The 25,316-nt window shown below is 37.5% G+C and overlaps 1 protein-coding gene across 2 annotated transcripts in view; it reads right to left on the reverse strand.

Moving 5' to 3' along the window:
* The window catches only part of Sema5c (Semaphorin 5c), a 535,902-nt gene that overhangs the window by 343,442 nt on the left and 167,144 nt on the right, over positions 1–25,316 (reverse strand). For both annotated transcript variants that reach the window (XM_065235169.1, XM_065235170.1), the window contains exon 3: positions 21,796–21,947. In XM_065235169.1, the coding sequence (XP_065091241.1) occupies positions 21,796–21,947 (152 nt within the window). The remainder of the gene's footprint in view (positions 1–21,795; positions 21,948–25,316) is intronic.

Below are 25,316 nucleotides of genomic sequence, written 5' to 3' on the forward strand. Positions count from 1 at the left end.
ACTCCGGTCCGCTGTCATAGAAGATCACAATTATTGTACGATGGATTTTATTTGCTACAACACAACACGACAACGACGATGGCCCGCCGTTAATGGATTGACTACCACCACCACCGCTGTTGAGGCATAGGATTTGTGTGCCGGTACACCTTCTCCCGGCATGATCGAGGCATCAACCTACACGTTCACTTCCAAATTTGAACCGCTGTCAGCCAGTTGCAGCTCTGGTGACCTACTGGTTTCAGGAAGACGGATTGCCTCTTGAGAAGTTGGTTCATTGTTAAATAAATAGTGGAGTTGTTAGAATGGATTGTTTAGTTTCAGTGAGAGGTGTAGATAGTGACATAATAATGTTGCATGGTAAGATTTGCAAACTCTGCTTAACCCTCCGTTACTCGCGCCAACTTTTGTAACACGAGTACTCGCGCGTTGTACTTTGTACCACCAATCGAGCCACCAATCGATATGAAACCAACGGGTATTCCTTAAAAAACTTGTTTTTAACTTTACAAGCTAAATTTTTATCACAGTTACCCCCAAAAAATGCGGATAATAGAGAAAATGTGAATGGAAACCGCGTAAACGGTGTCCGTACAATGTTGGATTTGACTTAATTGGTTACAACATGGAAAATCTTGAGATCCTGACCAGATAGAAAGTTACTGTTTTGGACAAAGTTCTAGAGATCATAACCTTTTTGCTAGTGGAGAGTAGTTCAGAATTTTCTCACTACGTAGCGCTAGAATACATGTGAAATTATCGCATGTGATATATCTCGAGATCATGACTAGAAAGAAAGTTACTGTCGTCGACAAAGTTGTTGATGAGATCAAAACCTATTTCTTGGTGCACAATAGTTCAAAATTTTCTCAATACGCGGCGCTAGTATACACGCGAAATTCTCATATAAAATATCTCGAGATTCTGACCAGATAGAAAGTTACTGTCTTCGGCAAAGTTTTTCAGTAATTTAAGATCTTTTCGTTGGTAGAGTAGTTCAGAAAATTCTCACTACGTGGCACTAGTATATACGTGCAATTTTCGCATATACCATAGCACGAGATCCTGAGCAGATAGAATGTTACTGCCTTCGGCAAACTGTTAAGTTCTCGCATGTGATACATCACTAGATCCTGACCAAATAGAGAGTAAATGTCTTTGACAAAGTTATTCAGAAAGTGAAGATCTTTTTGTTGGTGGACAGTTGTTCAGAATTTTCTCACTACTCGGTGCTAGTATACACATGCAATTCTCGTATATACAATAGCTCGAGATCCTGAGAAGATAGAAAGTTACTGTTTTCGGCAAACTTGTTCAGTGGGTCAAGACTTTTTGGCTGGTGGACAGTAGCCCAGAATTTTCTCACCACGTGTCACTAGTTAACGTGTACAATTCTCACTAGGTAGTGCTAGAGATTCTGAACAGGTAGAAGATAACTGTCTTCGAAAAAGTTGTTCATGAGGTCAATGCCTATTGCTTGGTGCACAATAGTTCAGAATTTTCACACTGCGTGGCGTAAGTATGCACGCGAAATTATGGAATGTAAAATATCTCGAGATTCTGATCAGATAGAGTTCGCTAGTGGACAGTAGTTCAAAATTTTCTCACTTCGTAGCGCTAGAATACACGTGAAGTTCTAGCATGTGGTTTGTTTCGATATCCTGACCAGATAGAAAGTTACTGTCTTGGACAAAGTTGTTCAGGAGGTCAAAACTTTTTCGTTGGTCAACAGTACAGAATTTTCTCACTACGGGGCGCTAGGATATACGTGAAATCTTCGCATATATGATATCTCGAGATCCTGAACAGCTAGAAATTTAATGTAGGGGAAATGTCTCTAATGTTGGCATATGGATCTAAGATTGGGTCCATCGCTAAAAATCTGCTATTTATCAATTTTTTCTAGATGAACGCGTTATTGGGACATTACTAATGGATATTTTTGGTTACTATTGAAAATTTAGTCGATTGTTGAACTTATGTATGGGCCCAAATTAGGGACATTTATGCCGACATTACCTGCATTTACCCTAATTTGCATCAAAAAATAAAAATACAATTTACATCAGCCTAAAAGGGTTTAGACAAATATATTTTGGATTTCTTTTACTGGCGAAGATTTTCATGCATATTTGTGGATACATAAATTGGGGTGAGTCGTTCCACTTTTATATCTCTGATAAATTAGGGGTAACACGTATCTCAGATGGATAACATTATCTTAAAAGATCAATATCGCTGAAAATTCCACGAAATTAGTGTTTAGAGTCTCCCTTTAATTTTAGGCTAATTTCAAAATGTCTTATCGAGGAGTCTAGAACAATAAAAAAATCCCTGTATTTACGGGTGCACGGACAACGAGACTAACACAGAGAGTCAGGTACTTTTGCACAGTTGAATGGAGAAATTTATAAAACCGTACCCCAGTATCATAAGTTTAAGGACACCCCCTAAAAACGTCAATTTTTTGTTCTTTTTAAAATATTTGAAAGATTTTGAATGGAAATATGAAGAGACAAATTGCTCAATATCATTTACAAATTTTGTATACCTAAGGTTCACCCAAAGTTACACTATTTTTCAAAATTTACTCTAAAGAGTCATGATTGATTTTCTCAGAATTGACTTGAAATAATAATTTGAAATTAAACGTAGTAGTAGAACCCTTACGCTATATCATTCATACCATTCATATAACATAAGGAGATCAAAAATTGGATTTAAAATGAGAGAGCTTTGAACAAAACACATTTGCATGCTCACCATCCGGAAGAACTTTGGCGCATGTACAACTTTGACGATGACAGTTACTTCCTGACCTTAAGCTATAGCATATACAAATATTTTACGTGCACACTAGCACCGCATTCCGAAAATATTCTGAACTGTTTACTGTTCACCAGCAAAAAAGCTTTGATCTCCAAAAAAAAAACTTTGCCGAAGACAGTAGTTTTCTAGCTGTTCGGGATCTTGAGCTGTAGCATATATGAGGATTGCACGTGTATACCAGCGCAGCGCAAACTTTGCCCAGTATATTTACTTTCTATCTGGTAAGGATCTAGAAATATTTTATATGCAAGAGTTTCACATGCATAGTAGCGCCGCAAAGTGAGAAAACTCTAAACTACTGTCCACCTGCGAAAAAGCCTTGACATCCTGAACAACTATGCCGAAGACAGTACCTTTATATCTGCACAGATAAAAAATCTGAATTTTAATTGTGATGTAAACATTAATTCACGTAAATTTGTATTTCATTTCATGCAACCGAGCAACTTGTAAACAATGTTGTTTACAAAGATGAACTTTTGTATACAATATTTGCTACATTGCATGAAATGTCTCAGAACTTTACATGATTTATTATGTAAACTTATATGATATGTGACGCTCCATTTATGTGCATCATATTGAACAGAAATTTACACTACTTTTTTGAACTGTGTGGTTGGGAACTCGAGATATTTTAAATGAGAATTTCACGTGTATAATAGCGTCGCGTAATGAACAAATTCTGAACTTTTGAGCACCAAGCTTTGACCTCCTGAAAAACTTTGTGAATGACAGTAACTTTCTATCTGGTCAGGATATCGAGATATATCATATGCGAGAATTTCACATGTATACTAGCGCTACTTAGTGAGAAAATTCTGATCTACTGTCCGCCAGTGAGAAAGCTATGATCTCTTGAATAACTTTGTCCGAGACAGTAACTTTCTATCTGGTCAGGATCTCGATATATTCCATGTTTTAATCAATTAAGTCATATCCCACGTAGTATAGTCACAGTTTACGCGGTTTCCATTTACATTTTTCCTATTATCCGCATTTTTTATGTGTTTACTGTAATCAAAGTTTAGCTTGTTTCAATCAAAACAAGTTTTTTGAGAAATACTCGTTGGTTTCAGATCGATTGGTAACTCAGCAACAAAATGGCAATGGAAAACTCATGTGTGTTGTACAAAGTACAACAGCGCGAGTAACGGAGGGTTAAGCAGTGCATGTTTTCCACTAGTAAAATTTAAAGCAGCACGATTTTATTTTTTTTTTATGCAGGGTGTTTGGTTCCGGGTGTTACATATTTTCACGGTAGATAGGGCTTCTAAAGTTATGAGAAAACCCCATGAAACATAGGGTCGGAAATGACTGCTAAGTGAGTTATTCAACATTTTATGGTTTTTGTATTGCCAACTTTGGTTAGGTATATTTTTTTTAATCTTAATGTGGTTTTCTGATTTCAACATACTAAATGAAAGAATAAAGTCTTAGCTATCAATGCTCTTTGAAATAAAACCCGATTAAAGTTAATTATCATACATTAAAATTGAAAAGTATGTGAAAAAAACTAGTGAAATTTCATACATTTTAGTGTTTTTAAGTTGAAAATTTTCATTTCTGTTTATTTAGTTGTTCTTCAAAACATTTTCCATGCAGTTCCCTAGATGTGTGCCTTTGGTAGTAACCTTGTAGGCTTTATGGTTTCTTCGTAGTTATTGATTTAAAACAGCCATAAAAACTTGTGACGTTTTCTTAAAATGCGCTATGGTCACCCTATTCGTTCGTACGTTCGGCTGTTGCAGTGGACTACGCACATGAAAATTTGGTAGAATGTTATTGTAAATGTTTAGCTACATTCTTAACTTTCGATTACCGCACATCTCCTGTGCCGAAAGAAAACATAACTGCGGAGATGATTCGCGGTATCGAATATTGCTCAGTCTCAGCAGAAAACACAACGAGAGACACCGAATCGGTGAATTCTGAGAGCGGAAGGGAGAGAAGTAGGTAGTGGTAGGGTTAACTACCCCATTTCCGGCCTATTCAGCACAACCCGCACTTAGTCTTTGTTAATCTAGCGCAGTTTAGAACCAAACGGAATGTTATTAATACTGATGGCTTCCAAATTTATTTACCTCTCCGTACGTACCGTAACATTTGATAAAGAGAAACCAATCGTCGAGATATTGTCAAAAATCTATCACTGCTTCTTGACCCCAAACTCGGCCTACGGATTCTAAACTTGGCCTAACCCATTGAAACGCCTTTGAAACGCAATTAAATTCACTTCGGCCTATCGGATAAAGATAAAAACTGATTCGGTCGGAGCGCTTCTTTTGTTTTTGGGAATAATGGGTGCAAACCTTCATACCACGCGTTCTCATTGACTTCGTTCGGTAGCTTATTAACTGAAGCGTCGTACCAGACGCATAATTGACTTGTTAACTCTGAAATCATGGATTTATTTTAAGTTTTCTGCTCGATAGGCCCAAAATGGGCGATTAGGCCGAAGTAGTTCTCAACCCTAATAAGTCTACTGTCCTTTTTATTTCATAGCACTCGCAGCTCAGCTGCGGTGCTGTTTCGATGGAGAAGTGTAGAGCTCCGCTGCTTCTGTAAACGCATTTAGATTTTTTTTACAGGAGTTAGCATTTATACTGGATTTTTGGATTACTAACTCGGTTAAAATTCAAATTATTAAGGTTATTCGTAAAGATTGGATAAAATCGATTTATTTTTATTTTTCATCATTACACGGGGTTAACAGAAGTTAGTTTGTAAATTTTCGTAACACATTTTCTCAACTTTGAATTTTTCACAGATTGTTTAAATTTTATCCAAGAGTTCCGCAATTAAAAAACTCGGTAAAAATTACTGACTCGATAAGTGTATACTGATGTATGTTTGGTGAGGAGGCTAGCATGTGGAGGGTATTCTCGGGCTAGTGAATGCCACCCATCCCACTTATAATTCAGTAATACACTATTTATTCATTTCTGTTTGATATGTTTACAAAGTTTGCAAACAGAAATGAGCATTGCAGTGTAGTTACCAATTTTCCAAGTCATAGACTTCAGATAACTGTTCAAAGTCCCAGATTTTTTACAACGGAATCATCAACAAAAAACCAAAGACCACTATGACAAACGCGATCGGTCTGAAGGGATCTTTACATAGAAATTGTTTTAAGGTGATACGATCCAGAACCTCGGGCTTCGCTGTTTCCAGGAGGCCATTATCTGCTACCGGAAAAATACAATAACAAAACTGTGATGATAATTTAGTGCCTCAAATCGCAATAGTGCCCAAGATTAACTCCCTAGAAAACTCGAAGTGGCAGTAAAAGTGCCTCTGGACGCTGAATCGTATCACCTTAAGATCTTGTTTTAAAAAAGTTGATTGTTTCAATAATTCAGAGGTTGACCATCGTGTCCCGTCCTAGCTTACGTCAAAAACTCACGAAAATTGTACTTTTTGCGATAATTTCTCAGCAGTCTGACACCTCGTTTCGGTGAGTCACAGGTTTTTGATGTCTTCGACAAAATTTCCCAGAACAACTCCGAAGAAAAAAAAAACATCCTTTTAGGACGGTCCGTTTAAAAACCAGAATTGAGCGCCCCTATAATAACATATTTCAAAGAGATGATTCATGTGATGCTTTAAAATGGGGATGAAGGATATTGTTTGCTCCTTTCTTAGAAAAAGCAGGGTTTTCATTATCTAATCTCCGACCTACTTGAAGCAAAATTTTCATTTTATTTAGTATTGCTATTTTTTTAGATCGGAAACTCGCTCTATTTTTCAATCAAATGAAGGATTTTCTCAAGTGTCCAACCTAGTTGCACAACCGACAATGATAAGCACTACAGGAAATCTTATCAGAGCTACTAGACTGTTTTGCAACAAGCCTTTGTATGGCATACTGTGTAGATAATGCAGCTTACATCATCGTCATTCAGCTTCGCATGGTCTACGTGACGATGGTCAAGATTTGCACTTGAAATTAGTCGCATTTTGCAGTCCCTCTCTCGATGACGGAGTAAAAATTTATCGCACATATATGTGCTAGGTTATGATCGAATTGACATGCATACGTGACCCAGAAGGTCGACGATCGCATTCAGTGCGGTGATTGATGGCTGTAGAGATTTCGTTTTTTTTTTGACTGGCATGACGCCCACCCCGGGTGGGTCTCGAAGCCGTCGATTGTGCCTACTAATGATTATGTAGGTCGTCTTTTCATGATTTTTTTTTTACTCCACACATGCATCACAATCTTCTTTTGATAGTTTCGTGTGTAAAGGGACTTTTCAAAGATAGAGAAAAGGAGATAGAGAGCGAGTGAATGCATTTCGGGGTGGATGGGTGGTAATTAAAAGTGATATGTGATACGCGACATGACGAAGAATAATATGTGCTGTAAAACATGCATGAAAGCAGTCAGTGAACGAACGGTGAATGGGTAGAGATACAGTGTAATAGTGTGGTGTACTTTTACAAAACAACGGACGACGGTTTATTAACTACACAGAAGAAGCTCGTATCACGTTTCTGACGAGTGAGAGTGCATTTGTTTTCGGTTATGCTTGCAGCTTCAGAGGAAAGGCTTATCACTGAGAAAAAGTGAGACGTGTCTATGTCTGTCATTAGCTTTCAGTTTCGTTAAGTGATGCTTCTTTGGGCTTTTGTTTTTTTTAAATATGTGCCTTCATCATATATTTAGAAGGTGTGTAGACAAGTGGATACAGTTCTAGATTTTACTCTACTAGCCTCTCGAATTTCCACAGTTACACATTTCGCAACAAAAAGATCCGTTTTGCGAGCGTGAGAAAAGTTGTAATTTTCCACCAGCATCAGTTCCGTTAACCGCTTTGGATGTTGTCTTCTTCTTCTTCTTCTTCTTCTTCGCATTTCAAGCTTATTGCATATCGCATATTAGCTTATTGCGTGCTCTCAACTTAGTGTTCTAGATGCACTTCCACAGTTATTAATTGAGAGCTTTCGATGCCTGTACCATTTTTGCATTGGTATAATTGTGTGGCAAGTCCAATCATACTTCTATGCCCAGGGAAGTCGAGAAATTTTCCAACCCGAAAAATTCCTAGACCGGACCGGGAATCGAACCCAGCCTTTCTCCAGCATGGTCTTGCTTTGTAGCTGCGCCTTTACCGACTGAGCTAAGGGAGGCCCCTGGATGTTGTCATTCATAACTTTTAACGCATTCGCCTCCAGCATCACCAGCCAAGCACATGATTAATGGGTTCAATCACCGTTTCGCTATAATTAAATTATGACCATCCGACGACCGGTATAAAGATGTAATCGTCGTGTTTGCGTTCCATTCTCGCGCCCTTTCTCTTCCGTGGAAAAAAAAAATGCATTGACCGGCACAAGGACCTTCTCGCTTCTCGACGTAAAGAAGCGAGCGAAAGGAATTTCCTGGCAGAGAAAGCAACCCTCCAACGACCTTCGCGCGAATTTTAGGCTTCCTAAAGGAAAGGGGCGGTGCACAACTGACTCGCTTCGTTACCGTCCGATGGCGTGCACCTGAGTGAGTGGATGCAATTGCTAATTGAAGGCGATTTAATTGCGGTTCATTAAAATCAATCTCGTTTTTCGAGCGCTGCGAGAAAAACGACATGATTGCGTTTTCGGAGGACATAACACTGCGGCGATAACGGTTTTATCACAACACGGGAGTGGAGGACAAGTGACCTCATTCCGAAGTGAGAACCGTTTTCCCGCCCGGCCGGACGGCATTTTCCTGATAATCATTCAAAATTCAAACCTTGTCGTTGATTTTCCCGTGTGTACCATACCTTCCGAAGAAGTACGCGAAGGCACACAAGCCCATGTAATCGATACTTACAGTGTCTTTCCAATGGACTAGAGTTGCTTAGCGCATTCTTCGGCATATTTCACATATGGTCACGTGCAGGTTCGAATCGGGAGAAAAGAAGCAAACCGGGCGGCGCAGCATGTTACGGTTGACAAACTGCGAAATGTCCAAGTCGACGACGACGGCGACAACGATCACGCACGCAGTCCCTTGCCAGGTAGGGGAAGTGGGAGTAAAATGATCATAGCACGTAAAAGGAACACTTCACGTTTTTAAGAGCTTCTTTGTCAAAATATCAATTAATTTGATATCGATTCAATCGATTGTTTATATTCACAGAATTTTGATGATTTCACCGTTTAAAAATGTGTTCATTTGCCCCCATTTCCCCAATGTTTTTTTTTCGAACAAGCTGACAGACCGAACTGGATCCCAAATCGAGAGGGCTGTCTGTCCATCAATGGTCTGCGAGATCGAGCCAGCCAGCCAACGTTGAAGTATGCTGCTGCAGATTTTTTTTGCTGTGTTGCGACGATCGATGGTTTTACCGTTCGTTGATATGAAACACAAATGGAAGAATTTCTTTGAACCAGAATGAACCGTTTTGTTTTACTGTACTGGGTGAACTTTCTGATATGGTGTGCGGGATTCATCAAATCTTCGAATGTTTAAACTGATTTTCTCAACATCAAAACGGTCATGAAATAGATGCAAAATTTGAAAGTCATGTTCGAGCAAAAAAGATCTGCTTTTAACGAATTGAACCTAATTGGAGTTGGAAATGCATCCATTTACGTTAAAAACAATTAATAAAAAAAAAATACGATTAGACGACAAATGAGGTCGACTGAAACTTGAGATAAGTTCACTCAAATTCTTGAAACCGTAGTTAACTCATAGACTGAGTAAAACTTTCCGAGCTTATACAGGTATTTGTTTTCTAATATGAGCAACATCTCGATGTACATATGACATTAGTGAAGGAAGGCACATAATATTTTTCCATTAACAAAACCAATGATGTCTGAATTTCACGTAACATCCATGTGATCACATGAGTTCTAAATGATAAATCACTTAAATTTAAATTGACATAGAATTGTCCTGTGATTTTGTGGTGCAATTCCCAATTATGATATCACAAGAAAGTTATGTGAAACTCTAATGAATATTTTCCATTGAATATGTGATTTATTCTTTGAGTGTATACTTCTAGAATGAGTAAATTTGTCGTCGATTTTTGTCATACTCGAAAAGATTTATGAGGCTCGGAAAATTTTAATCATTCTACAAGTAAACTACGTTTTTTTAGAGTTTGAGTAATTTAAACTTAAATTTTAGTCGATCGTAGCCGAGGTCGGTGGGATTTTTCTGAGGCATAAAAATCTCTGGTCACGTCTTTCTTCGGAAGGGAAGTAAAGCCGTTGGTTCCGGCCCATGTGTAATTGATTGGGGGCGATATCCTACGCAAGTGTGGTAGTTGCCTTCCTGCACATTCGATTGCCATCAATGGATGGCAATCGATGTCCGTCCCAGGGTTGCTTCCACTCACTTGATGAGAAAAATTGTTTTTTTGAATTTTGAAATCATTAAATGGTTTAATGGTTATTATTACTTGTAAGTTACAAGAAGAGGTTGTGAAGTATGTGTTTGACACATAAAACCTGTCAATTTCGCTTTCAGAAGGTCACAGTCAGTGATCTTATGATTCGTGAGCGTTCACTCAGAGTGAGCGCTCACGAATCGTAAAATCGTTGATTATGACGCACTGAAAGCAATATTGACAGGCTTAATGTGTCAAACACATACTTTACGAAATCTTCTTGTAACTTACAAGTACTAATAACCATTAAAACATCTAATGATTTCATATTTCCGAAAACCAATTTTTAATAGCAAGTGAGTGGAAGCAACCCTGTGCGTCGGTGATTGGCACTAGATTACGGAACAGAGACCGACGTGAAATAAAGGAAAGAAGAAGAAGAAGAATAGACTCATCTCAACGGGATCGTAAGATGTTTCTGTATGTGTGTATATATGTATGTAACTTACTCCATTTTCGCAGAGATAGCTGGATATTGCGAGACTCCCACGTGAGATCCGCCCTCACATTTTGTTGGAATAGTTTTATCTTAACGTCCATTAAATTAAGTTTGCTGTCCGCTTTGAGAAGCGTCCGAGAACGGTTGTGTGTTTTTGCTCCGCTGCGTGTTTTTTTTTAGCGCTCGAGCTATCTTTGTGCTGCCGTGTAGTTTTTCGGTACTCGCATTTGAATAGTTTTGTGTCCCGGACGCGATAATTCGATTTAAAATGATTTGTGCTGATGTTTCCCCCCCTGTTGCTTAGGTGCCTGGTGTGCTCTCGCTCCTTTTGTTGACGGTGTGACTCGACCGCGCTGATCTATTATTAGGTTTTTTCGGTGTGCATTGCACAGAGTGACATGAAGAAGAAAAGTGATATTTAGTTATTGTGTGGTTGGATTCGCTCGAGGAGGAATTGTTTAAAAATGACTAGAGAAAATTAAGCATCGGGAATGCGCTCCCGGATATATTGATTTGGTGAGTACGTTCCAGTTGAAGATTGTTCTCTCTAAATAACCCTTTTTTGAATACATTGCATTAATCAAACATTATTATATGCTGGGTTTGGGGGGCAGCCTAAGGGTTTCAAAGGATTTGTAGACTGGGCAAGGGTTCGTGGATTTGCCAGTCCCTTGTCACGTGTTGATAGACGTACATCTTGTCGTTTGTCTTTCAAAGGTCTTCAATGAAGTTGATTCACCCTGCTGCAACAAACCATCAGGCAGAACTTTACAACCAGTAAAGTATCTGCAGTCATAGGTAATCCTTGCACTGATGGTGGGTTCTATTCACATCACATCACATCACTTCCATTAAATTAAGTTTGCAAAATATTTGATAGTTCTAAAATCCTTTGAAACATCGCGTAGATACGGCAATTTAAGTTTGTAGCCAATTGACCCTAGGGTATAAACAAAGTATTTAAGTTGGAAATGCTTTACATCAAATATTAGACTTGAAGTGGTAATTTTAAACAATATATCTTGACTAAAATTTGAAAGTGGCGGGAGAGCCAAAATGTAAACAAACCATATTTTGCCCCATATACACTATAGGAAATCAGGCGGACAAAAATAAGAAAATTTACTTTTTCTTACTCAGATTCTGGAATACTCAATCAATAGTAAACACTTTGACTAAGAAGTTCCCAAAATTTCAGGTGTCTACGATATGTAGTTTCAGAGATATTCAACTTGAGATTTGAAGAAATGGTGAAATCAAACACTTTTTGCTTTAAAAACAAGCCCACATTAAAGTATCATTTTATAATGTATGGTTATTCCTATGTTCTTACATATAATAAGAAAGCTTATGAAAAGAGCTTTCAATGAGAATACAATATGATACGATGGAAAAATATAAAAAAAAGTGATGAAAATAACAAGAAACACATCAAAATTTATTTTTTGTTGGTCAGCCATTTTTTCCCGAAACATTCCCAGGTCATTTTATGCTCCATGATCGAGTTTTATGTGTATTTTATTGAGTTCAGAAAAAAAAAATCTTGCGCAAATTTGCACCATTTGGAATAAGAGCGTTTTCAAAAATTTTATTAGATTAGCTGATTTTCGCGCAATAGGGGAATTTGCATATTCTCGTCAGTCTAAGCAGCGTGGGCCAGAGGGGGGCAGAGGAGGGCAACTGACCCCCGATAAACTCAGCAACACAAAGGCATTCGGTGAAATAGCGTTCGATAAAATGGCATTCGGCCAAATTATCCATAGTAAATTTTTTTCCCCTCCCTAGCTCGAAACCTGGCTACGCCCTTGAGCGCGGCTGCTTCTATTTACATTGTCTCGTTCTCATGCACACAGCTGAAGACATTGTTTGTTTGCATTCTTTTGCTGCCTGCTGGCTATAATCGTTTTTACAACGCTACAAACTTCCCAGGTGATTGTGACAATTATTGGCAGCTTCTTTTTCTTCGGCAGCCTTTCCATTTGATTTGCGTGTTAACCGGTTGTCCTATTATCGGCACCTCTAAATTAGCTGCATTTTGTAAAAATCTGACATGAAAAATTTGTTTAGATGTTATCAGCGTGAAGTTGATAAATGTTATCAGTTTGTAGCTGATTAACCAAGGAATCGTTTGAATACATCTAACAAGATGTTCTGCTGTGCAATTACCGCTTCAAAATGGGTTGCCGAGCATGGTCGAAGGTGTCGAAGCCAACATTTACCCTATTTTCATTTTCCACGATGAAACTGTTTTGTTATATTGAAATATGTTGTTGAACAACGGACTTAATTGACGTATTAAGAATGTATTGTGATGGTGCTTATATGATCATTTATATATATGCCTGTTATTTGTGGGCTTTATTATGTATCAAGGGTAGAATAAAGCATCTGCTACCCAGTATTCCTACCTATCGTTCAAGACTTGTTGAAGCTTCCTATATTTCTCATTGAGTTCATAATCGTGTATAAATTCTTACACCCAACCGGGGGATGTAAGATTCGCTTACAATTATGTGTGATTCATCATCAGAGGATGTTAGTGGAGACCGCATGAACCGAGGATGCGATATACCTAGCTGCGGTGCAATGCAAGAAAATTGGAGAGCGAGAAATGTAGAGTGTATTAGTGAGGTAAATTAGTTATGTCGAAAAAAAGAGGAATCCGATTGCCGTCTGGACTCGAACCAAGAACGCTTCGATTATCAGACCTGTGCTTTCTCCATGCTTCTGAATATGGATAGCCTAAAAGCAAACATGAAGCGCTCATTTTCACGCATACTCGACTTCGTATGCTTTTTCTGCTGGAGAGATTCGAGGCAAGTGTGTGCGTCGTTCTACAATGTTCTACAATGTGCGTCGTTCAACAAGCTTACTGGTATAGTCGAAAGCGTAGATAGAACACGAAATGAAAAAGACAAAAAACCATTACATTGCCTGTAAGGTCAACTTCTAACATTCGCTGCGATGTTCATGTACAGAGGATGATAGGAAACGGAACTAACATTCATTGTAATAGATTTTTGGTTTGCGTGTATGGGCTGTTTCTAGTTTCATTGAAGACGGTTAAACACAAGTCTGGATCAACAATAGAAAAGAGCCCATCAGCATTTGTAAACGAACCGTTCCAAAGCTATTTAGTCACAAAGCGAAGGCCACCTACGCAAACCAACACCATCATCGTGTGGGTAGAAGTTTCCCCTATGTGCACATGGATAATAAATCTATTATTTCACTTTTTGACGTAAAGCTAACGCATAGCGAAAACGTTCAAAAAGCCTTTATTTGTATTTGTGAAAAATATCATATCCACGTCAAAAAGCAAACACGACTGCAGGATAAAATTAACAAACTTGTCAATAAATACAAGGAGAAGTCGAGTCAATCTCAACGAAAACAAAAAGAGATTTGATTCAGATCTTCGGGGTTAGCTCGAATCTAGTTTTGCCATCAAGGAACTCATCGAAGAGGAGCAGAACGTTCCTTCAACATCAAAACGAGGGAGACAGTTTGACAGTTTGATCAGCTTAGCGAAAGAAGCAAGCATCGTCTCGTCGACAACGAGGAAGTAAATCCAAAGGTGGACAGCATCGAGAAGGCCTTATTTATTGTGCGACGGACTGCCTATAATTGACGGGACTTTAATCTGGTTAAGGTCATTGGACACCCTATTAAAAACCAAGAACATTATTAGAAAATATACGCACTTATCAGATGAACGTTGAAGAATGTCACCTGAAGAAGCATTTAGTATGTTCATTAAAACTGGCTTAGGCAAAAGTTAATACGAAGTAATACATCGAGAGGCACCATCAAGATTTCAACCATACAACGTTATCGGAACATTTAAAAAAGTATGTGTCAATCCATTGAGAAAACCGCATCCAAAATAAAGGTGAAACTACAGGCTCTGTTGGAGCATACAGTCCAACGAATCGTCAAAGTTTGAGAGGGAACTCGACGAGTTTATGGCATCAAATAATCTGGAATATCCAGAATTGATTCTATTGAGTAGTTGGGCATGGATGGTTCAACCGGTCATCAAACACTGCCAGACGAATGTCAAGATGATTCTGATGTATTCTCATCAACACTCTTTCCAATACGGTTATATATGGCGAATAATCCGAACAAAATTAAGTTGTTTAACCGCATGCCTCAAAGCATTCGATTTTGTAGACCGTACATCCTGCAATTCGTGAAAGAGAGTAGAGAGACAATTCTTGCTACAAATCCAAGACGTGGAGAAAGAAATGCAAGAACTATTACCAGTGAAATTTGATCTATTAAACGGAAACACAATCTTAGTTGGATTTAAATTTGCACTAAGTATGATTGACGGTAAGGTGTTAACATATATTTGTAGTAGTTCATCAATGCAGAACTGTCCTATTTGTGGGGCAACTCCAAACGTTATGAACAACAAAGACAAATTAGAAGAAGGTTTCTATCCAACGTAAATACCCTAGTTTTTGGTATATCTCCACTTCATGCATGGATTCGCTTCTTTGAATGTATGCTGCATATTTCGTATCGTATGGATATAAAGCAATGGAAAGTTTTACAGCCATGTAAAGAACAGTATCTGCAAAGAAAAAAAAAACAAGTAACGGCGCAACTTTATGAAAAATTTGGAGTTAGAGTTGATCAACCAAGATCGGGAGGAGCAGGTACGAGCATTACAGGAAACGTTTGTCGATGAGGATTCGTAAATCCTCATCTTTTAAGCAGCGTTTTAAATATCGACGAAGAATTAATTGTGTCAACAGTCAGGAGCCAATTAGTCCAGAAAAAAATGATGCTTATTGCAAAGACACATACCGACTTTATCTTACTTTATTTGATTGGTATAAAATTCCAGCAACCGTACTCTGACTCTCATGAAGTGAAATAAACAGGTTTAATATGTCAAACTGGCTCTTCGTATATCTTAGCAATTCAAAATATGACCATAGCATCTAATTATTTCATAATTTAAAAAAAAACATCGTTTTAGCTGAAATGAGTATTGACTGCCAACACTGGTGATACGCCGTGGAAGTACACCCTCGGGATTTTTTGTTTGTTGTTCCACCTTGGTTCTTTGTTCGCCAATTTTTTTTTTGGTCTTCTTGGTTGTTGTTGGTTGTTTACGCGTGAAAAATCAATCGGATGCATTTCAAATGTACTGGGCGTGACTAGATACTGCAGTATCAGTACGTCAATACTCATACACTATTAACTATATGTCAAGCTCCATAAAATGGAAAGTCGTGAAATAAGATTAATGTTTACATCATCAAAATTCGGAAGCGATTTTCTCGATATGATGATTTCTGAATTCCGCACTTTTCAAATGTTATTCTAGATATACGGAAACGGAGATGATCAACCCGATTTATGCCTTCCTCAAAATTGACCTTTGCTTGCTATTCTAGTCTCTATACACAATTTTCACACTGCCGTACTATAACGGAACTATCAACTCTATACTTTCATCTCCTCATCTATAGTAGAGATGGGCGATCCGCTCCCGAGCTGTTCTATAGACTCGATTCTCTAAAGTGAACTGATGAGCCGTGGTTCATTTTTTAGGAACCGCAGCTCATCAGCTCACTGATATCACCAGTCTGAACCATTCAAGCCATCACTCATAGCGGAACTTTTCAAAAAAGGACTTCGCATTGTACAGTCACCGCGTAAACCAAGACGCGCGCGAAATACAGCATGTGTCTACTGATAAAAAAAAACTTTCAAGCGGATGTTTGGGATAGAGAGAGAGACATATACATGTTCTACACGATGTTGATTTTATACTGGTATTATCCAATTTATTTATGTACCCGGCTCTTGTTGCTGATGTTAATCCTTCAGCATATGTGCTCTTATCTCTCCTCCCATCATTCTCTGGGGAAGCGGAAAATCCGCACAAAAGCAAAAAAAAATAAAAAATAAATAAAAACCTAGAAGAGCATTTCTAGCTCAAATCGTTAAAAAAAATGTCAATTTTGTCTCGACCCCTTCTGATTTGAATGAAACATTGCTCACGTGTTCGCTGCTACTAATGGTTGCATTTTTCATTTAAATATGATTTTTTCCTCCAGAGTAACTTTTGAAAAGGGCGTATAAAAAATGGATTATTTTTTTTTCCAAAAAATCATAACTTGAAAACTATTGATCTGATCAAAACGGCATATGAGAAGAAGTTTTAGGTAATTAAATTATCTTTGCGAAAAAAATACACTGAAAGAAAAAACTTCGTAAATTAGTATTTAAAAAACGTAAAACAATGATTATCTCAAAACACCCCCCCTTCGATCTTTATAATTTTTTTTTTCAAGAAAATTGATGGAATACCCTCAAATTTCGTGAAAAGTGTATGCTGGTAACTTTCTTAAAAAGAAAGCTATAATTTTTTAAATTTTTGTTGATTTTTACAAGTTGATGAAAATGCATATTTTTTTGTAAAATATTAATTTATTTGGATTCTACGCATAATTTTCGATAACTTTGCATATAGAAACTTTTTTCCTAAGTCCAGCCGTTCTCAAGTTAATGCGAATTAAAAAATATAATTATAACAATTTTCAATATATTAGGCCATTTTCAAATGTTCGTCGAGATGTCCAGCAACCAGATTTTATTTCATGATTGTATATTAAAAACCAAACAATTCATTCTCAGATATGGTAGCTGTCAGACTTACCCGTTTCTATCTAGAGGCAGCGGAAGAGAAGCACGTTGATGTGGTCAAATGAAAGATTTGTTGAGATAAGAAACAGTATATATTTATTATTTTATTTTACAACTCATATTATTTGAATACATTGCATAATTTGGGTGTATCGTTTGAATTAGAGAATATTTTTACTGTAATTTGGTTGTATGAAACTGGAATATAGCAATGATATTTTCGAGTTCCAGGAATTGGTTTCACTTTCTTAAAAATTGGATCAAATTCCGTGCCAGCCTTTTTGTATTCTTCCGTAGAAACATAACAAAATGACATTTTTGTTTGAAGATCTTCTTTACGACTATTTGCCCAGTCGTACAGTTGTTTAGGGTTCGTTATAGGGTGCTCGTGTTGCTTAGCTAAACTTGCTCTGGTTGCCATTCTCTTAAGGGTACCGCCAATCGCATCACAAGGACCTTTGCCGTGTGAAGTTGCAAAAAAATGCCATTCCATTTCTACATTATGCTTATCTTTAAATCCACAAAGGCTAGCAAAATTTTTATGTTTTTGTATTGTGATGCTGCTCTATCTAACATAAAAATACACTTTTGGACTGTTATTTGCGACTTTAAAAATTCTAATAATTTTGAGATAAACAACTGAACTGCTACTGTGTCATGCTTTGAAATTGATTTAGGTAGAGGTTTACAACACTTGAAATTGTTATCCATCGTAAAAAACTTTTTGCTTTTTAACTTGAAACGCTAAGAGAGATGAACTGAATGGAACAGGTCAAGAACTTGACTTAAATGATCTTTATTTCTTGTATTGTGTGGTTTACATGTATACCTTATCAAGTGACACAGATGCGTCTTTTCAGCTATAGTTCCTTTTCAATTAAAATTATTATTAATTACAGTTCCTAGTCCTATCAGGCCTGTTTTAAGAATGACCACCTTGGCGGGATTGGTTTGTTTAAAATTTGAAAAAGGGAGACTACTTATAACTACTATTTACAACTACAACTAACCTATTGTTCTGATAAAATACATTTTTGTGCTAATTTAGTCTTAATTTCGTTAATTCGGGAATCTATTTTGGCAATGCCTGCCTCTTCATGTAAATTTGTTATTCTAGTGTCGAAATGACGATCAAGAACCATCCTCAGCACTCTATTCTGAGTGATTTGGATTTTGTGCCTGTGAGTCTGTGCACATGATTCCCACAGGGGAGCTGCATAGAGGATCGCAGGTGCTATGATTTGACAGCCAGTTTGTTCACCCTTGAGAGGCGGGATCTGCGGCAAATCAGCGGATACAGAACAGGTGAAGAACGTCCCAATATATATATATATATATGTAGCAGAATAATTACAATGTTGACATTATACCTATCTTCATTAGGTACAATTGATTATAGCAAACTTTTTTAAGTGTGAGTGTAAGAAGCCTCCACGGGGTGCCTTTTTATGTAGTTGTGATATCGCGGGATGAGCTCTTAAGGCACAATATGGTATACGTCAGAGAAGTACCTAGAGAATTTATCTCAATTACAGGTTTAATAACATATTTGTTTACCTGTTTATGTTTTGAGCCTCTGTTATGACATACACAATTCTATCCAGGTATACAACTAATAGAGGACAGAAAAAAGGCACATGAGTGGGTTTGTTGATTATTTGGGTATATTTGAGAGTATTTACTTATAAACTTGTGATCGCGCACGGATAGGACCCAATTTGTACGTTGTGTGATAGTAGAAAATAATGATTTACGATAGATTTACTGACCGTCCTGCCATGGCGGAGGTAAAAGTACTACAGACGTTTATTTACTGTAACATAACAAGAACAGTACATAATAAGCTATAACAATGATACGGGGACAAGTGGTGACATCTATGGGTAGGCACAGTACCTATTTTATGTTAAGGGTAGAGGCAGAAGTAGTCGCCTGCACGAACAACTTGTTTCTTTTCTGCTGCGTCTAAATAGAAACGGGTAAGTCTGACAGCTACCATATTTGAGAATGAACTGTTTGTTTTTTAATATATATTCATGGAAAAACATCTCGTTGCTGGACATCACGACTAACATTTGAAAATGGCCCAAAATGTAGAAAATTATTATAATTATTTTTTTTAAATTGCATTAACTTGAGAACGGCTGGACTTAGGAAAAAAGTTTTTATATGCAAAGTTTTTGAAAATTATGCGTAGAATCCAAATAAATTACTATTTTACTAAAAAATATGCAATTTCACCAACTTGCAAAAACCAACATAAATTTCAAAAATTATAGATTTTTTTTTAAGAAAGTTACCAGCATACACTCTTCACCAAATATTAGGGCATTTTCTCAGTTTTCTTGAAAAAAAAAATTATAAAGATCGAAGGGGGGGTGTTTTGAGATAATCATCGTTTTACGTTTTTTAAATACTAATTTACTAAGTTTTTCTTTCAGTGTTTTTTTTTCCGCAAAGATAATTTAACTACCTAAAACTTCTTCTGATATGTCATTTTGATCAGATCAACAGTTTTCAAGTTATGATTTTTTGAAAAAAAAATAATCCATTTTTTTATACGCCCTTTTCAAAAGTTACTCTGGAGGAAAAAATCATATTTAAATGAAAAATGCAACCATTAGTAGCAGCGAACACGTGAGAAATGTTTCATTCAAATCGGAAACACTCATGACCAACCGGTTTGCGTTTTGGGCTGGAAATGCTCAGAAGCGAAATGCTGCCCTCCAGCTAATCAGCTCTGCTCCGGATCGGAATCATCGACTCGAATGATTAACTGGGATAATTTTTAAATAGTGAGAGAAATTCTGCTGGAGAATTAACATCAGAAATAAAATTTGAATGTAGACTGGATTGCATAGCTTGAAAAAAAGGCGTAACATCTATAGTCGCTATATTCAAAGTCTGGCGGATAGAATTTCGATTTATCAAAAAGCGGAACCAATTCAATATATTGTAGACCAACTATTGAAAAGGTACTATCAACTTTTATAAACAAAACGTTGATTATTCTTTCCTCGCCAATCGAACGCAAATTACCAGCATCACCGGATAGGGGAAACTTTCCCCAGCCCAATGATGGTATTAATTTGCGTTGGCGAGTCTTGAGTCACGAGACAAAGGGTTCCGAAGTTTTGTTCGCAATAACTGATGCGCTCTTTTCTGTTGTTGGTCGTGATTTGCTCGATTGGTTCCCGATCGGTTCCCGAGATTCTATCCGCCAGACTATGAATATAGCGACTATAGTAACATCGCGTGTGACATAGGTGTAGCTCTCTCGCATACATTTTTTGTTTTACTGCTATGTTGTTGGCAAATTTTGCACGCATTTTGGTTTACGCGATGGTTGATCAATTGCTGCGTTAGTAGCGTTTTCCATTGAAAAGTAAAGCCACGTTGTAAGGTACGGATTTATTGGTTTAGACTACTTTTACGATTTTATGCAGTTTTAAGCACTAAAACCACTCATTAATTTTCCGATTTTGAATTTGTGTCATAATTTCTATAATTTCAATGTGAGCTGAAGAGCTGTTCAAAAGAATCGACTCCCTTTAGTGAGCTGGATGGGTTTTATCCACTCAGCCAGATGAGCTGTTTTGCCCACTCTATAGTATAAAATGACCACTATAAGTCTGATATTTGATGTTAAGCAGCTCCAAAAATGTAAATCGTTAACTTCACGCATGAAGTAATACAAACATAATTAGTTAAAGTTAAGTATTTAAGTTTCTCAAGCAAATTGTTTTTAAGTATTTAGAAGAAAATTTGAGCACCAAGAGGACACACCTAAACACGATAGAACTAAACAAATTCATAACCAACTAAAACATGTTCTGGTCTGCCAATGTGTACAGACAAAGGGCTAATATCATATCCAATCCAACAGGAGCGCTCCACAATAACAGACCCGAACCGGTAACGCAAATCAACTGACGACGCATGATTGAGATCAGCAATTATCATAATCGCACATCAAATTTACATATCAATGCCGATCGACCGGAGAGCAAGTGCTTTCTTCACTGCGTCCATGTGCTGAATAAACGTCACTCAAGCTGGAACTGGAAGTTATGCAAACACACAAGTACATTTCCTTAGTGCATTTTCCCACAACCGACAAGAAGTGAACCTGTTTAGATATGCACTTGCTGCGCGCAGGACGGAACTTACGAAAAGAAAGCAGCTCACTTCTGGCGCGACTAATGGCATTTATATGACTAACATAAAAATAAAAATTTAATTTTCATAAAAAATGAACAACTTTGTGACAAAGATTCCTCGGCATCCATACACGAATTGCTCCATCCGCCAGCAGTAGGAGATGGGCAATCAAGATGCATTTCTGCCTCCTTCTGTTACAGTAGACGAAGTAATGCAGTGTGCGTTTGCAATCGCAAAAGGAAGTCACAGAAAAAAAAAAGAAACGAAACATAAGGAAAAATGATGACAAGACCGGTTACGACTTACCTTGATAAGAAATGTATCTGAAGTCGTTTTCGGCCCAGACTATCGTCGGTGGCGACATCAGGGCAAAAATGGTCAGTATCACAAAAGGAGCGGTCATTTGTGTTGGGGCCAATGGCCAACTGGTGGAGCTCGTTCGACACCTGGGTGACATCCTGTAAAGGGGGAGAAAGAAAGGGGAAGTGGCATTAGTTGAGTGTATTTGATATATATATTTTTTTTAATTTTATAAACTAAAGCAATCATACTTCAAAAGGTTTCAGTTATTATTGAAAATCACATTTTTTTTGCTTATGCTCATAATAAATTTTCCGATCACTAATCACTAAATAATCACTTATCGCCTCTGATGATAACCAACGTGGACGAAAATTCGGATGATTGATGTGAGAGTGGTGAAGAGAGTATCATAGGTGACGATTGCAACGAACCAGGGAACGTAACAAGCCTGCGTGATGAATCGGTGATATCTATATATTCGTAAGTGTATGCTAGCTCCGACCACGCTGTTTCGAGAACAGATGATGTGGTGAACATAATTTCAAAAAGAGCTGTCGCTGGTAACTTGAGCTGAAGTCTGGAGTTAATTTTAAATGGATTGAAATTCATCAAGCCAACCTCAACAAACGGTGAGCGTGTTTTGTTGGATTCGGTTCATATATGCAACAAAAAGCAAGCGTTGCTAACCGACGACAATATTTAAAACCTATGTTTCTTAACGTGAATCGCTGCGTAAACCTTATCTCTGATTAATCTCATTATCACCTCACTCATGAATGAGTACAAATATTAGCTCTCACAAAACATACATCAATTAAACTGGAACCAGTGCTGTCATGGTAAATTTAGAGATGGCTACTCACTGATTTTTCATCAGCACTCCGTTCACCACAAATCCATGCGCTCCCTATAAAAAGGACCCATAATTGTGTGTAATTTAAAAACGTACACACAAATTTCAATCCCCTCTAATTAAAACTAGGATACGAATAAAACTTGTCTGCAATCAGCTCACTATAAAACTTAAAATAACTATTTTTAGGATGTTGGCTTTTCAGTTCATCGGGGAATCAATAAACTACGATGTTAATATTTGAAGTTTCAGCCTTTGAACTTGGACTTTTTAAGGGAATATAAAATGTACCCTCTTTCGTGTAGCGCAAAACACTTAATGATCTAAATCTAAAACAATCCCCGATAAAGATCGCAATCCCTGAATCGAAACGTGGGTGACGATACAACTGTTATCAGCACTTTTTTTGGAAGCCTTAAAAGAAGCCAAAGTACTAATTCTTCAATATTTTTAAAGTTCCTTGAAATAATTTTCTGAAGCTTTCACTGGTTCTCTGAAGTTATTGGAGCTCTGAACTGCAATAAAGCTCTCTAAACTTCTATGAATTTCTTAGAATTTTTGTAAAGTTCCCGCAAATTTCGTGAAGCTTATTGAACGGCCTTGATGTTTTTTTCCCGGAAGTTATCGAAACATCTTTGAAGCTCATGGAACATCTCTTAAAATCTAGAACTTGCATATAGTTTTCTGAATTGATTGATGAGCGTTTCAGTGGAATAATTGTGTTCCTTATTGCGTTGTTTTCAGGTAGTAAACGAAAAACGTATATAGGGGAAATGGCTCTAATGTTGGCCTACGGATCTTAGATTGGGCCCACCACTAAAGATCTGCTATTTATAAATTTTATCTCGATGAACGCGTCATTGGGACGGTACTAATGGATATTTTTGGAGGCTATTGAAAATTTAGTCGATTGCTGAATTTATGTATGAGCTTAAATAAGGGGCATTTAGACCGACATTACATCAATTTTCCCTATTTTATATTTTTTTAAATTGATATGAAAATAAATAGTAAAAGGGATAGTGAATATGTGAATAAGTGAAAGTCCTGAAATAGTAGTATAATTAAATGGAAAACCCGCGAAGTAAGTTATAAAGCTTTAATTTACCAAATTATCATGGAGTCTTCAAGAAATTCTTAAAATTTCAAGAAGTTCTATCATTCCTACAATTTTCGTAATATTCATATTCTGAACTGAAGACTACGCAATTTTTCTATTTTTTGTTTTTACATTTCTAAAATTCCTCAGAACATCTTGAACTGCTCTGAAATTCTCTTTGTAATGTTTTGTATTAATTTGTATATTATTTAATAGGTTTAAATTATTTGAATTAAATTCCTTAGGGTAGGCAGTAGAAATACACAAGCATTTTTTTTTTGCTGAAATCTTTCCTAAGACGGGTCCGTTTAATTTATGGATAAGGTAGGAAAGGTACAACGGCACTTCTATCGGCCAAGTTATCTTTCGTGTCTTTGGACTCATGAAAGTACACGATGGGTTTCGGGAAAAGATGGACTTCCGGTCCGTCCGAGTCTTACAATTCCTTAATCTGAGGATTCACAGGCTCGATCATTTCGTCCGTGAATTTCCACCAATTTAGAAGTGTGCACGTTTGTTCGTGTCCGTTAGTATAGCGAAAAGTATGCTAATATAAAGTGATGTCGTTCTAGAGTTTAGTTAAAAACTAAAGTGTGCGTGAATTAATTATGTGCGGTAGGAGAGAGTTGCTAAGGAAAAAGGTAATTTGGTCTGCTCAAAATGTGCTGTTTTGTCCGCGCTCGTGCTTGTGTTCAACTTTCTGTTGTAGTGTTGTACCTTCATTCCGCAGCAACCAATTACACACCCAAGCGCGATACTTCTCCCCGTCGGACGGAATTTCCCGGCAATTGCCAACCGGCCGGAAGCGGACAGATCCGTAATCACATCGATCCGAGGAGGCTCGAAGGACCTCCACGTGGACAGGATCCACACGCCGGCTCGTCATCAAAACCGGCACGGCATAGTAACCGCCATCGTATCGGCGTGTGATGTAAATGGATCATTGAAGATGCTGAGGTTTTGACAGCACCGTACTGTGGCTACCACAGTATTTTACATTGGTTCGTCCGTATACAGTAGCGCCAAATGAAAGCTGTGGTGGGTTCAAAACTCAGGCATCTAAAATGATCCATTGAGTAGAGTTTCGTGACGACTTGCTAAAAGCATGCGCGCGTAATTCGACGCTACAAATCATTGTCACCAGGAGCACATGTCTTGGTAGAGCTGAGCTACCAATTTGTGACGACACCCAACAACACATAACACCGAGCACATGAGCCCATGAGAGACAAAAACGATATTGAGAGTATGCTAGGGAGAGATAAAAACCGCACACAGTATGAGAGCGAATAGGAACAAACACACAGAAACAGAAATAAAACGAATTTTGTACAAATGTAAATAAACAGTAAGAGGCACTAAATATTCGTCGTTCATGTTATAAATAAATGTTGTTTTCCCGTTCCAAATCTCCCTAGCTTTAATGACCTATTTGAATGTGTTTGACATCACTCCGCGTTCGTGTTAGTTTTCGTTGCCCGTCCTCTTGTTGAGTTTGAATGGTGGGAAGCACATTCCACTAGCAGATTAGGGAGACATCTAGCGGTAGGTGACGGGACTGGTCGATGATGA

The sequence above is a fragment of the Ochlerotatus camptorhynchus genome, unplaced genomic scaffold (assembly GCF_037179485.1).
Source record: "Ochlerotatus camptorhynchus isolate MF236.1 unplaced genomic scaffold, CSIRO-AGI_Acam_v1.1 ptg000466l, whole genome shotgun sequence".
Classification (NCBI taxonomy): Eukaryota; Metazoa; Arthropoda; class Insecta; order Diptera; family Culicidae; genus Ochlerotatus; species Ochlerotatus camptorhynchus.